General features: G+C 41.4%; 2 protein-coding genes across 3 annotated transcripts in view; one reads left to right on the top strand and one right to left on the bottom strand.

Moving 5' to 3' along the window:
- The window catches only part of LOC117896851, a 38225-nt gene extending 27686 nt beyond the window's left edge, over nt 1-10539 (bottom strand). For both annotated transcript variants that reach the window (XM_034805375.1, XM_034805376.1), the window contains exon 1: nt 9735-10539. The gene's annotated coding sequence lies outside the window, so the exon portion shown is untranslated. The remainder of the gene's footprint in view (nt 1-9734) is intronic.
- A 719-nt stretch (nt 10540-11258) lies between these two features.
- On the top strand, nt 11259-12883 carry LOC117896862 (LEM domain-containing protein Bocksbeutel). The gene has a single exon (XM_034805391.1). It carries the CDS (start codon nt 11335-11337, stop codon nt 12589-12591), a length of 1257 nt encoding a protein of 418 aa, XP_034661282.1. The 5' UTR covers nt 11259-11334; the 3' UTR covers nt 12592-12883.
- The last annotated feature ends 1 nt before the right edge of the window (nt 12884 follows it).

The raw sequence follows: 12884 nt of genomic DNA, 5'->3' as shown, positions 1-12884 counted from the left end.
TTCTTAAAAGGAATCGAGTCTCTGTCTTTATTTACGAGTTGTCTGAGTGTTGTAAGAAATTCTAATATATGCGATGTCTCTTGTATTTATAATGATTATTTCATTTTAATATATTTTTTGTATATATTTTTTGCTCATTCGCCATAATTTAGTATGCAGCAGCATCGTTTCGAACAGAGCTTTTATTTGGGGGTTTCGTGGAAAGGTTCCAGACGGGTTTCTGAGTTTTTTTTTTAACAGGAATACGAGAAATGGCAGAAACTTTAGGGGGAATTTGCTTGGATTTATGAACTGATTTATTCGTATTTGTGCAGACATTTTAGCACATTTGTGGATACAATAGTTAGGCAGAAAAATATAGAGATCAATTGTGAAATAGATAGAGCAATTATTTGTTCAATTGGTTAGCAATTTTAGCGTAACGAAAAATCAGAAGCAATACACATAAAATACATAGATACCGATGAATACAAAGAGAGGCTGATAAATATTTTCCACCCCATAATACAATTTGTTTGTAGGCACCCCGTTGTCCAAATTTTTAATTACATTTAATTACATTTATTTCCACTCAATTTATCTATTATTATTATTATTATTCAAGCGGCAAAATAAAATAAATTGGCATACAAAATAAATAAACACAAAACAAATTCAAAATGGCTACTAGAAAAATGGACAGAAAAATATAAAGAAAAAATTAAAAATTCAATGCACATAACACAACAAATTGAGGCCTTTGGCCAACAGACAATTGAAAAACCTTCATGAAAAATTAGCCACGAATTGGTGTGGTTGTGTGCTGCACGATCGCTGTTGTAGCTGTTGCTGCGGCTGCCTTTTGGGCCGCATTTCATTCATATGGGCCAGGCCTGTCCAGGCCAGCATTAGCCCTGCAGAGTCTTCCAAGTATATTTTTGTCTTCCATTTTGCGCACACAAATCAATTGACAGAGTCACGTAATCAGCGCAATCATGGCTAAAAGCAGTTTGTGGCTTCTTCGTTTTTTTCCGATGCCGAATCCACACTTAAATCAATCAAAATGTCGCACCCAAGCGACAGCCTCAAAAACTGGTTGGTTGTTGGGCTGCAAAAACCACCAACCACTTTATGTTTGACGAGATGCAAAAATGTTTGCTCAAATCGAACAAAACCAAAATATCAACCAATTAAGGATGGAAATGGTTGACCGAAGCATTTGATGCACTTGCAGATTGTTCGCCGATTGCCGCAGCAGAGGCAGCAAGCAGTTGGCAGTAAGAACGTGACTGCTAATATGATTTTTATACATTAATATACATATGCCATATATTCATATATTCGAAGGCAACAGCTAAGAAGCGTAAACTGCGTTGGTTTTTGTTCGTAATGCAATATCTTGGAAATGCATGAGTAGACAAGAGTTTGAGATTGTAATCAAACATATATTACTCTTGATTGTAGATGGCTTATTTCAGATAAATAATGTGCCAAACATTAAAATCACTATACCCTAAAGAAGTGTATAATAAACATACACTTTAGTCGCAACCTTGAGCCAATTGATAAACATTTATGTCCAGCCAAGAGCTGGGTTCAGTTTTTAACTTTCTCACCAAACCGAGGGTTTCCTAACTAAAGGTTAGTAAGCAATGAACGTAAAATGATAATATTAAGGGGCAGATATGACCACATTTGTGTGGAATGGATTGGAATGGGCTGGGCCTAGAATTTCTCTTATTGAAGTAAACAAATATTTATTTAAACAAGTTCGATTTCAGTTAGAATGAGGAAACTGAACTGGAAAGTTATTTATGGTCCATTCAAGGTGACAACTTCCTCTCAAAGAGCAGCAACAAAAATATACATACATATATGTACATATACATATGTACATCATATTTTGAAAGGAATGTTAATGGAATGTCTCGTATCCCTCATCGCCACAAAAATACGCAAACAAATTGCGCCCATAAATTACAATTTAAATCATGTGCAAAAAATAAAACCCCTATAGACAATAATTTCCAAGGCTTTGCTTTGCCTTGCTAACCCACAAAAAATCTGGCAGTAAAAAATTAAACAGAACACCCGCAAAAAAAAGAACCACAAAAAAACAACATCCCACTAAACAAATAATACAATAAAAATTAAAAAAAAAACCTCTCACAAACAACGGAAATACGCGAACACGGGCAAAAAAATGTGTGTGTGTGTGTTTGCTTTTTTTGTTTATTTAACAAAAGTTTTGAAAAGAAAAAAACACCAAACAAAAACGCGTCAAAAAAATACAAAGCTTAAACGGTGCTGAGATTTACGATAGATGGGGTGGAAATATTTCAAGAATTTCACGGAAGTCTTCATGGAATAACCATATCAGTATTATGAATTCTCACTTCCATAAATTCCACGTGAAGTTCTAGAGGTTTTTAATTTTTTCCTATAAAATAAGCATATTCTTGAAAGAGAGATATTCCGTGATTCAATAAATGTATTGAATGTTTGCTAAGATTCTTTTTTCAGTCTATATATTTAGGTGTGTATCTATCTATGTATCTATGCTATGAATCACTTATGCTACTGAAACTGGAAGAGCTCCTGCGCACATTTTAAACTGAACCGCAGATTCAGGTTCCCCATTCTTGGCATTTTATCGCAACAAATTTTTCAACAAATATTTCTTCAAATACCACAACACCTATGAGTATCTTTCGTATCTCCAAGAGGACAAAATCCATCAGCATTCAAAGATACATTTTCTTTATGTTTCCCCTCTTGCAGCAATCATGTTTTTCTCATTTTTTCCTTTTTCAATTAGAGCCACCATCAAACGGCAATTGCCACATTAAAGCTCGATTAAAATTATAGGCAGAAAAAGAGAAAAACGTTCCCTTTATAAAGCGAGAGAGACACAATGTCTTTAACCTTTCCAGCGGCAGCGGCAGCAACAGCAGCAGCGGAAATTGATGTAAAACTAGTCTCAGATTGTTGCTGTTGCTGCTGCTGCTGTTACCCCTGCTGCCAATGTTGCTGTTGCATCGAGTGGCAATAACATTTTTGTATCACATTGCAAGGCGTTTTCAGGTTCAAGCCACTTTTGTGGTCAACAACATTTCACTACAGCAGCAGCAGCAGAAATAGCAGCAACAGCAGAAGCAACACTTCCGATGGCTTGTGGCTATGAATGAAATGAGTCCGAGACTCCAGGTCTGGAGTGGAGTCTCTGACTCAGTGTCAGTGGCTGCTGCTGCTGCTGCCTATTGCCTGCTGCCTGTTGCACATCTAAACTTGACTTTGCCTCAAATGAGTTCATAACGTTCAAGAAAAAAACAAGAAAAGATAGTGGAGAAAACTTTCATAATTACAAACAAGGCAAACTCCTCCTGTCCTGCTGGCTGTGTTGGCTGGGTTGCCTCTGTGGCTGTGTGGCTGTGTGGCAGTGTAAATGTGCAAAGAGGCTTGAGAGACTTGACTTGCAGTCCGCTTCAGTAGCTGATTATTTAATCGAAATGATTATGTTTTGGCTTTGGCTTTGCCCATTAAATGTAATCATGCAACAAACTGCAGCTACAAGCGAGTACCCCCTGTCTTTCAGTTGCTGCTGCTCTTTGATTGTTCATAATTAGCCATGGCAGAGCAGAGGCAGGAAGTATCACAGTCCACCTATCCAGCCATAGACAAAGCCAAAAGCCACCAATTTGCGATGTAAAGTGAAATAAAGCAATCAAAAAGCCCCAAAAAGCAGCAAGCAGCAAAGAGAGTTAAGAGAAAATCAAACAATGACAAATTGCTGGGAAATGCTGCATTTCTTTTTCCATCATTTCCCAACCATAATAATAATAGAGTAGGATGCAGGGCACACAATTGTGCGTAATAGAGCAGGCAGTACCCCCAGTACCCAGTACCCAGTACTTTTTCCGCCTCTTCCGCAGTGAAGAAAGAGTGAAAACTTTCAACTCAAAATAGTAGATTGATAGTATCTGTGTGGCAGTGGCACTGGCAGACACATGACTCACAGTTGCTTTGAAGAGCAAGTGAAAGAAATGAAATTAAAGCAATATTTTAGATGAAATCCTAGCCCTTATCTGCAAAACTTATCAGTGGCGGAGAGGCTTTAGCAAATGCGTAAAAGGGGATTCTTATCCAGCAAATGTACTATTCCTTCCCGTCTTATCAACATTGTGCATACACATATCAAATACTCAAATTATACAACTATCTTTCTGGCAAAGTGTTTTCCAGAGGAATTTATCATTTACTAGCGTAATTTCAGAAATACTTGTGGCTTATAAGACTTTGAACCACTAAGAGAAAGTCATGGAATGATCATCTGTGGAGAGGATTTCCCATAACAGAAGGAATACCAATGTGCGAGTTTGCATGTAAAAAGCTTCCATAAGTGAACGGCTACATGAGTGCCACAAGTAATTCGGGACTCAACTGGAAGATGTAGATCATATACAATCTCTAGCTTAAGCATTAGCACAACATATTTGCCAAACAAAGCTATTGGTACATATAAATTTGGAAAATCCCTCGGCAGTCAACCGTGAACGTGGGAATTAACATCTCAGTGGAACTCGTTTGCGTATGGAAGCCCCTATCCAGTTAGAGGTATTATTCTGCTTCTAACACTTTTCAAATTATAGTATTTTTCTTGGTTCAAAAGCCCCCATATGTACATATATTCAAAGAATATGTACTTTCCCGCATTCGTAGTCTTTCAGAATGTCGTGTTCGACTGACTTTCTTAAGTTCAAAAATTACTCATATCCTCATTTCCTGAAACTCTGTTGCTATGCACACTTTACTTTAGATATTTATCTTTTTATTCCTTTTTAGATCTTCAGAGCAAAGCAATTTCCTTGGGTTCTTTTTGCGATAAGACAATTCCTCATTTTAGAGTGCTTAGTTTTCAAATATTTGACTTCTGTTGCGACCTTGAGACTTTCTCCTCTGGCTATCGCATTTATGGGGCTTATCTTTCACATAATCCCACGCAACAGGCACATCCGCTGTGATAATAAATACGCCGCCAGATCATCAAGTTCTATCCATAATAACAGCTAACCTTTGGCCAATATTTGGAGAGCAATTCTATAGTCAAGCCTCCTGCTAAAGCGTGCCATTATTTGGGTTTTATATATGGAGATGTAAGACGTATCGAAGCGTACGCTTTACAATGCAAATATTTTCCAGAGAACCAACTCGACATTTATCGGCATAATTTTAGAACAGCTGCCAGCTGCGGGGCTGCTGCGAATGATAGAAACTCGAATTAGTGAAAAAAGTTCCTACAACTAGCCCTGCGGCTTGCATTCTGCTACGAAATGCAGTTATAAATGATATGACACGCTTCTGGGGAATTATGATTAAAAATGTGGGTCTTGAAGTTGAATTTCAGTTTCGGTTAATCAACAAATCAATTAATTAAGCGACGCACGCAGAGGCATTTTACCAAATCATACGCTTAATAAGGTCAAATTGGCAATTTAACAGCAAAAACAAAAGCAAGGCGAAAAATGCCTCCAAAACGAAACAAAACAAAAAACCAAAAAAGCCAACAATTTCAAACGAGTTAAATGGTAATCTTACAGGTTGGCATATGTTTGTCTGTATGTGTTTATCTTTTATACGGCTTTATGCTAATTTCGGGAGGAGACAAGAAAGAGTTGCCTCAGCGAAAAATATTCCGAAACGAGTTAAATAACAAATTGATAAATATTAATAAGGCCAGAAGAGTGTGTGTTGTATCTGTTTGTGTTTGTGTGTGATTGGTGCGTGCATTGCATTTACGTATCTGGCAGATACACTGCCACAAAATGTCATCCAGTGCCAGCTTTAGGCCTTCTTCTTGTGGCATTTATGCAAAGCACGGAACGTATCTGCAAGATACAAAATGCACTGCAACTGCTACACACGTGTGCGCAAACACAATCACACTCGTAGTATCTGCTAGATTGTCGCAAACTAATATTTATTAAGTCTCCACAAGAGTGATGCCTTGACATTAGCCCCAGATCTCATCATGAATCAGCTGGCATCAGCTCTGCTCCGCTCCTCTGATGGGGAATCTCTGCCGCACTTGCCGCCGCCTCCAATACGTATCTGTATCTGATGACTCAATTGGGGTCACCAGATAGTGTTGAGATATTTTTGTTTTGTTTGCGTTTTACAAGCAGAGAGCGATCAGAGCTGTTAACTGTCGGCTGTAATGTACAATGGAGGCGACGACACGATAGGCAGATGGAAAGTTGATCTCGTCTTGGGATACCCTCTACAGACAAACCAACAATCGTTTGTGTGTAATATCTGTTATCCCATCAGGTGTTTACTTCTCTATGATTCACCTGTAAATTTTAATCAGTTCTCATTGCAAGTCTGCCAGCAAAACAGATGAGTAATTGTTACTTTTCCTTCTGATAATAGATGGCTTAAAATAATTACAAATTCCTGAATGCGTTCACCCTTTTTTTTGCTGGAGGGGTTTGGTTTCCACTCCAGTAACTCTTAGCCATTCCAAGCAGCACTCTCTCTCTGGGTCTACCAACTGCAACGATCGATCCGAACCGAACCAAACCGAGCCGATCCGCCCAGAAGGCGCTCATAGCCAGGCATTCATTCACAATTACCAGGTAACCTCAATGTCGCCCCGGTGTGCCGTGTCTCTGTCTCCTCCGGTTCATGTCACTCTCCTGCTCCGAGCAGCAACAACCTTGTACCGCTTGAAGTCCATTGAAGGCATTGGGCTATATATTCATTTGGATTGTACATAAACACACGAGTAAATATGTACCGCTTAGTGGATAAGTATATGCCGATCAGCGATCGAATGCCGTTTTCGTGTTCGTAAGGCGACACATAAACCATAATTAAAATTGAAAAACTGTTGGCCCCAAAATCCCCGTCGAAGTCGCCAAAAAAAAAACCAGAAAAACAAAAATATTGCGCACCTGTTTGGAGTTGAAGAGAGAAGGCAGTAGCCACTGGAATGGTATGAAGTGGAGTGGAGTGGAATGGAGTGTTGGCCAGTTTTTCATGAAACAATTACGAGTACGAATGTGAGTACGAAAAAGCCAAGCTGAAATGAACGCCAAGTTGGCCAAGCAAATGGGAGACAGACTCGGGCTATTCGGCGGCATATTGCAACGTTTTGTGGCTGCCTCGAACTGTTGCTGCACAGTGGAAGTGTTTTTTTAGAGTGGATAGATTGGATTTAAATGGAAATCATTGTACAATCTGAGCATATGGGTTCAGGATATTCCAAAGCCCAAGTGGAGCTTGAATATGAGTTGGATTTAATCCCCTTTAATGTGAGTTAAAAGATGCTTTTACATTTCAGCAATAATTGAGATTTCGATCCCATTGTACTTGATAACTGGCCTACGAATGGTTGGCCTCTCCTTGTCACCCCACTACTCCTACTACCTCCGTCTCCTGCTCGCCTTCCTACGGCACTCTCTGAAGCTCTGTTTCCTCCCCATCGTAATCCCCAATCTTCAATCCCCGCACCCCTTGCTTTTCCTTCACTTTGCTCTGTTGATCGTTTCGATTGCGGCTCGATCGGTCGACTTTTTGTTGTAGCTTTGGCGTAAAATTGCAGAGCGATCTTGTTGTTGTTTGCACGAGTACGAGGAGTATGTGCACCATTAAGGCAACAACAGCTACAGCACATGCATAGATACTCGTACAAACAGGCAAACCAGACCAACAAACATACGTGCCATACATTCACATACATATATGTACATATACATGTATGTATGTATGTATATCCATCGAGAAACCTGTAGAATTTACAATTACAACAACATCACAGCAACTGGTAAAACAGCGCGTATCTGCGTCAATGCTTTTTACGAGTGTTATACCCTTTCCACACGGGGTGTATTACCAATCTATTGAGAATTTACAAAATTCAACTGGTGGCAGTCCAAGTTCTCCCAAATCCAACTCTAGATTTAATTCTTACTAAATGGATGCAATTATTATTACTCAAGCGAAGGCTTCCCTGCAACTTTTTATAATATATTATAATATTATAATATATATTATATATTTATACAATATCATTTTAGATCTAAGCCCAACAAAGAACCTATCTTTCGGTCAAGAGTATTCATAGTTTCGCTTCAAAGAAAACCAAACCCATTCAGATCTTGTTTTTGTTTTTCTGTTAGCTTGGCTTACTTGGGGCGCATTTGCAATTGAAGCGTGGCTCAAAGTGAGCGAACACACACACACACACACACAGCTACATATTTACAGTCGCCAGCAAACATAAGCACACCCCCTGCAGCTCCCTCCCATCCATCTAACCCACTTGATCTGGCCATCTCGTTTACACCACCGTCTGCCTCTCTCTCTCTTTCTCTCTCTGCCTCTCTGTCTCAAAAGGCGGTTTGGGTTTTGAACGTGTTTTTTATATAACGTTGTTTTTTTTCTTCATGTGCATAGTTTGCTTGTTGTTGTGTTTTTATAAACTTGTTGTTGTTGCTGGATTTGTGCATATTTTTGGTGGGAATATTTGGCATTTTGTTTTTCATGAAATTGGAATTTTGTCTTGTGTTCCATGAGGAGCGAGGTGAGGGAGATGCAATAACTAGATGCGAGATAGAGCTCTGGTCTCTGAATCTGAATAAATGCACTCGAGGGAGGGAGTGTGAGTCACTCATTCGTTGGATCGAGCACGAATAGTATTGGAAAATGTGCAGGCACAGGAGGGAAGCCATTTCAAACAGTCGCTACACAAATTTAATAGATAAATCATTTAATTTATTGAGTGGAAAATACAATAATTTTCATATCTGTATTATCTCATTTAATTTAGTCTCTTTCTCGTCATCAGTCTCCACTCCACAGTAAACACAATCCACTCTGATCCGGGCCACACTCAACTCTGATGACTCCATTGGGTCTTGTGCAATTTCGCTGATTATCTCATAATCATCCTCTCGTGTGCCTCAATTTGTTGTTTAATGATGCTCGTGGAAAATTAACCATTGATTATATAAAATAGTAACACAAGATAAAACAAAAGCAAAAGCAAACAAGCCACCAGCAACCTGAGCAACAAATTTTGATTTTATTAACTGGAGGCTGCATTTCAATTTTGGCATTTACAACATTTTTTGTATTTTTGCCTTTGCCTTTGTTGATTTATGCCGCTTTTTGGAGTGCCTTGCTGGCCGCCGCAGTGCCGCCGCATTCAGTGAAAGTTGAGTTTGAGGTTCAAAACAATGTTTTGCTTTAAGGTTGTGTCAATGAACTGGGCCGCCACCAAATGTGGCTGGTCTACTGCTAGTTGTTTAGGGATTAAGCTAATCTTTCGCTCCAACCACTACCTAATATGGCCGGTCTACTACTGGTAGTTTAGACATTAAGGTAATCTTTAGCTCTTCGGCCTTATCATAGCATGAGCCAAAGTCAAGATGTTCTATTTTTAAATGGTGAGCCACAATGGCCGGCACTATGAAAATGGGGCAACAAATTTGGCCTCCGGTCTAGACACCTTACAAAATTAGTTAATCTGTTGGTAAAAAAGCCTTATCATTATTTTTGGACCTGCGGTGACCAAACTCTAGGCAAATGACCCCCTCCAAAAGCGTTCTGAATACTTGTGGAATTGCTTAAATTTATTGGCGACTACGAAAGGCCTTATCATTATGGACTGCCTCACGTGCCCCAAATAAATTTAAGCCACAGCAGGCTGCAATTGAAATTTGGGGGATAATGTGTGTGAAATTATAACCCACCTGAGGTTCCTCGGGCGATAAGAAAGGGCCACGCGAAAGAGTTTCGACGGTTATTCCTCCGGTCACTTTCGATTCGATCGTGGCGATAAGGCTGCTTGCTGTATCCAATGTGTCACACGCGAAAACAAAGAATAACACAATCCTATTTGGAATTCCTTGGGGGGCCAAAATCGATGGATTTCCTCTTTCTTCTGGTTTTATTGTTATCGTACTGCCGCCGCCTTGCTCTTTTAAGGGGGGCGACGTTTTCTTGGACTGCTTCTTGATGGCTGTATTCGTATTAACCGGTTTTCGGGGGCTTATGTTTATGCTGTTGCTGTTGCCATCGCTTTTGTTGTTTCTTTTACGCAGACGCGAGGCGAGTCGAGTCAAGTCGCGTCGAGTTTTTAGGGGAAACTTTGGAAAATGTTGCAATGTTGCATCGAATCCAGCAAAATGGTTAAAGGTTTTAGTTGAAACGAAATTATTGAGCGCACAATTTAACAAAACAAAAAACCATTCCCGAACAAAACACACACCACACGCAGGCGCAGTAGCGGAGACTCGCAGAGGCACACAGGAATGCAGGCAAACAGGTGTTGGCTTTTCGGATGCGCCTGCCTTTTTGTGGCGTTTGCATTCGCTGCTTTATTTATACTCTTCTGCTTAGTTTTCTTTGGCTCGTAACAGCACTTTGCACGCGGCGTTTATTGCAATTATATTTGAGCGTGTTCTTTGTAATTAAACACCTGTTGCGCGTCGAGTAAATGGGGAAAATCGAGACAGCGCGCCGCGACACACAACCTCTTCGTTTGAAAAATTTTTTGTTTTTATTTTTGTTGAACTCAACGTTCAACGTGTTTCGTGGTTTGGGATTTTCTTGTCAGGGAAATCCTCTCCTGTTACTAAACGGTCAGGGAAATTCTCTCCTGTTACTAAACGGTCAGGGAAATTTATTATTGTTATATTTCCTTAGCGATGGGTAGATTAGTCTTGTGTTGTTATATTAAATGTTATATGCGATGCGTTATCGATTATATCGCAGGTATCACAAATGTTTCTTGCGACTGCGTGTGCAAGCTTTTAGCGTATTTAGGAACCATGGCTTAGAGCCCCGCTCCTGCTGTCCGTTAGGATGACTTTACGAGAAAAACCGCGCGAGATAGCATGGGCCAAGGCATTTTCAATTGCAAGCAACTCGGCGGACAGAGATGACAGAGTTTTGTGCGTGTAAAAGCTATCCATGAAACCTGAGCTGTCGTGTAGGAAAGCTGCGCTAGAGTGTCTGTTTGCTACTGATCCATCAGTGTAGTAGGTCTCAAAGCCTCCCCTAGTCAGGAGTGCCCTTTTTTTCCTATGGTCTTGTCTGGTCTTCGTTTGAAAAATTCGATGTTTACAACTGCTGAATATATCGATAGTATCGATTCATATTTTTGTTTGGTTAATATCGGTGTTTTTGTGCGATAGGCGGAACTATCGGTAAGCACTTGGCAGAGTGACCGTGCACTTCACAATGGAAAGGCGCTGTTAAGGCGGGCTATCGATAACTCAGTTGTCATTGATAATTGTGACGACATTGCTATTTTTGTTTCTTGTTTTCTTTTTCACAACTACTGGAAATATGTCGGACCTCTCGTATCTGGAGACAATCTCCAACAAGGAGCTGCTGGCCAAGTGCGTGGAACATGGTCTGCCCAGTGTTCCGGTGACCGACAGCACTCGCGCTGTCATCATTCGTCGTTTGCGCGCCACCATTTTGGGCTCGCCCTTGAACAAGCGCAAATCTGCTGTCTCGGCAACAAAGCAGCAGGCAGCGGCTCCTAGGCGTGAAAACATACACGGCAGCAAGGTGACGCCCGCAGCGGAGAATGTGAGACGCACAGCAGGTAAAAGTCCAAGCCGCCTTGCCAGCAGCAGCATCAGCACCAACAACAACAACAACAGCAACAGCAAGCAGAATGAGCGCAGTCGTCGCACGGTTGCCTATGGCTTGGACAATACATCCGACTCGGGGCGCTCTGTACAGACAACAACCACCGTCTCGGATGTGGGCTCCCAGTCGGAGGACGATGACTATTATGTTGTGGATTCGCCAGTCGCCGCACGGTACTCGAATCTCCAGCCAGCGTCTCCCAAACGCGACGATCTACGCCGGTCCTTGTCGTTGACCAAGTCCGGAGTGCTGACCACATCGTACACGCGTGAGGTGGAGCAGCCGCACTACGATCGGCAGGAGGAGGACATACCCAAAAGCCACAACTATGAGCGCGCGCCCTTGAACACGCTGCCCAGCTACGTGCCGCGCATCGATCCACCCTATAGACGCCCCATGAACCTGGATCTGGCGGCTCTATCCAGGACACAGAACGTACAGACGCAGCTGAACTCGACCAGCTATCAGGAGGATGTTGGCTACAGCCAGTCGCAGCCCATTCGTTCCCCACGGAACACATTCAGCGGCTCGGCCAAGCCCTTTGGCGTAGCTGCAAGTCAGCCCCGCCAGCGGCAGAGCGAGCCAACTGTTGGCTTCAGACAGCCACTCCAACCGAGGACACCCATGAACACGCTCTATCCGACACTGAACCAGTTCTACGATCAACCGGACAACAACGCCCAACCCATGGAAACCGACAGCGAATCGGAGGCAGAAGAGGAGCCACAGCTGCGCAGCAGCCACCTGTCGCATTTGCGCTCATCGCCACTGGCACGTCCGCCACTGCCATCCAGGCAGAAGCAAGCTCAAGTCTCGCCCATGGCACAGTTCCGCGAGCTATTCCGCTCGCTGGATCGTCAGTATCATCTCAGGTTTTACTTCCTTCTGTGTGTGACGGTGATGGTGGCCACCATGATATACGTAGCCCTGTCGCCCGCTGTTTGAGGTGGATCCTCTGCATTTCGGACTCTTAATATTATTAATACACAGAAAAAAAACAAAAAAAAAGACTTGCATTAAAATGTTGAAACGGGAACTGGCTGATCGGATCGATCGAGAGAAGAATTAAAAATTTGTGCGCATTTCGGTTTCCGACACAGGATACGTGACAGGATAGAGTTCAATCGCCAAGTCTTTTATTTCTTGCTTTGCTTATGATTTTCGCTTTATACATAATTAGAAAAATGTACTACATTATAATTATTTGTATTAAATAAACTAATTAAATGTAAATGTTC

Source organism: Drosophila subobscura, chromosome O, assembly GCF_008121235.1.
Source record: "Drosophila subobscura isolate 14011-0131.10 chromosome O, UCBerk_Dsub_1.0, whole genome shotgun sequence".
In the NCBI taxonomy this organism is placed as follows: Eukaryota; Metazoa; Arthropoda; class Insecta; order Diptera; family Drosophilidae; genus Drosophila; species Drosophila subobscura.
Note: the sequence above shows the minus strand (reverse complement) of the source record. Positions and strands in the feature narration are given on the sequence as shown.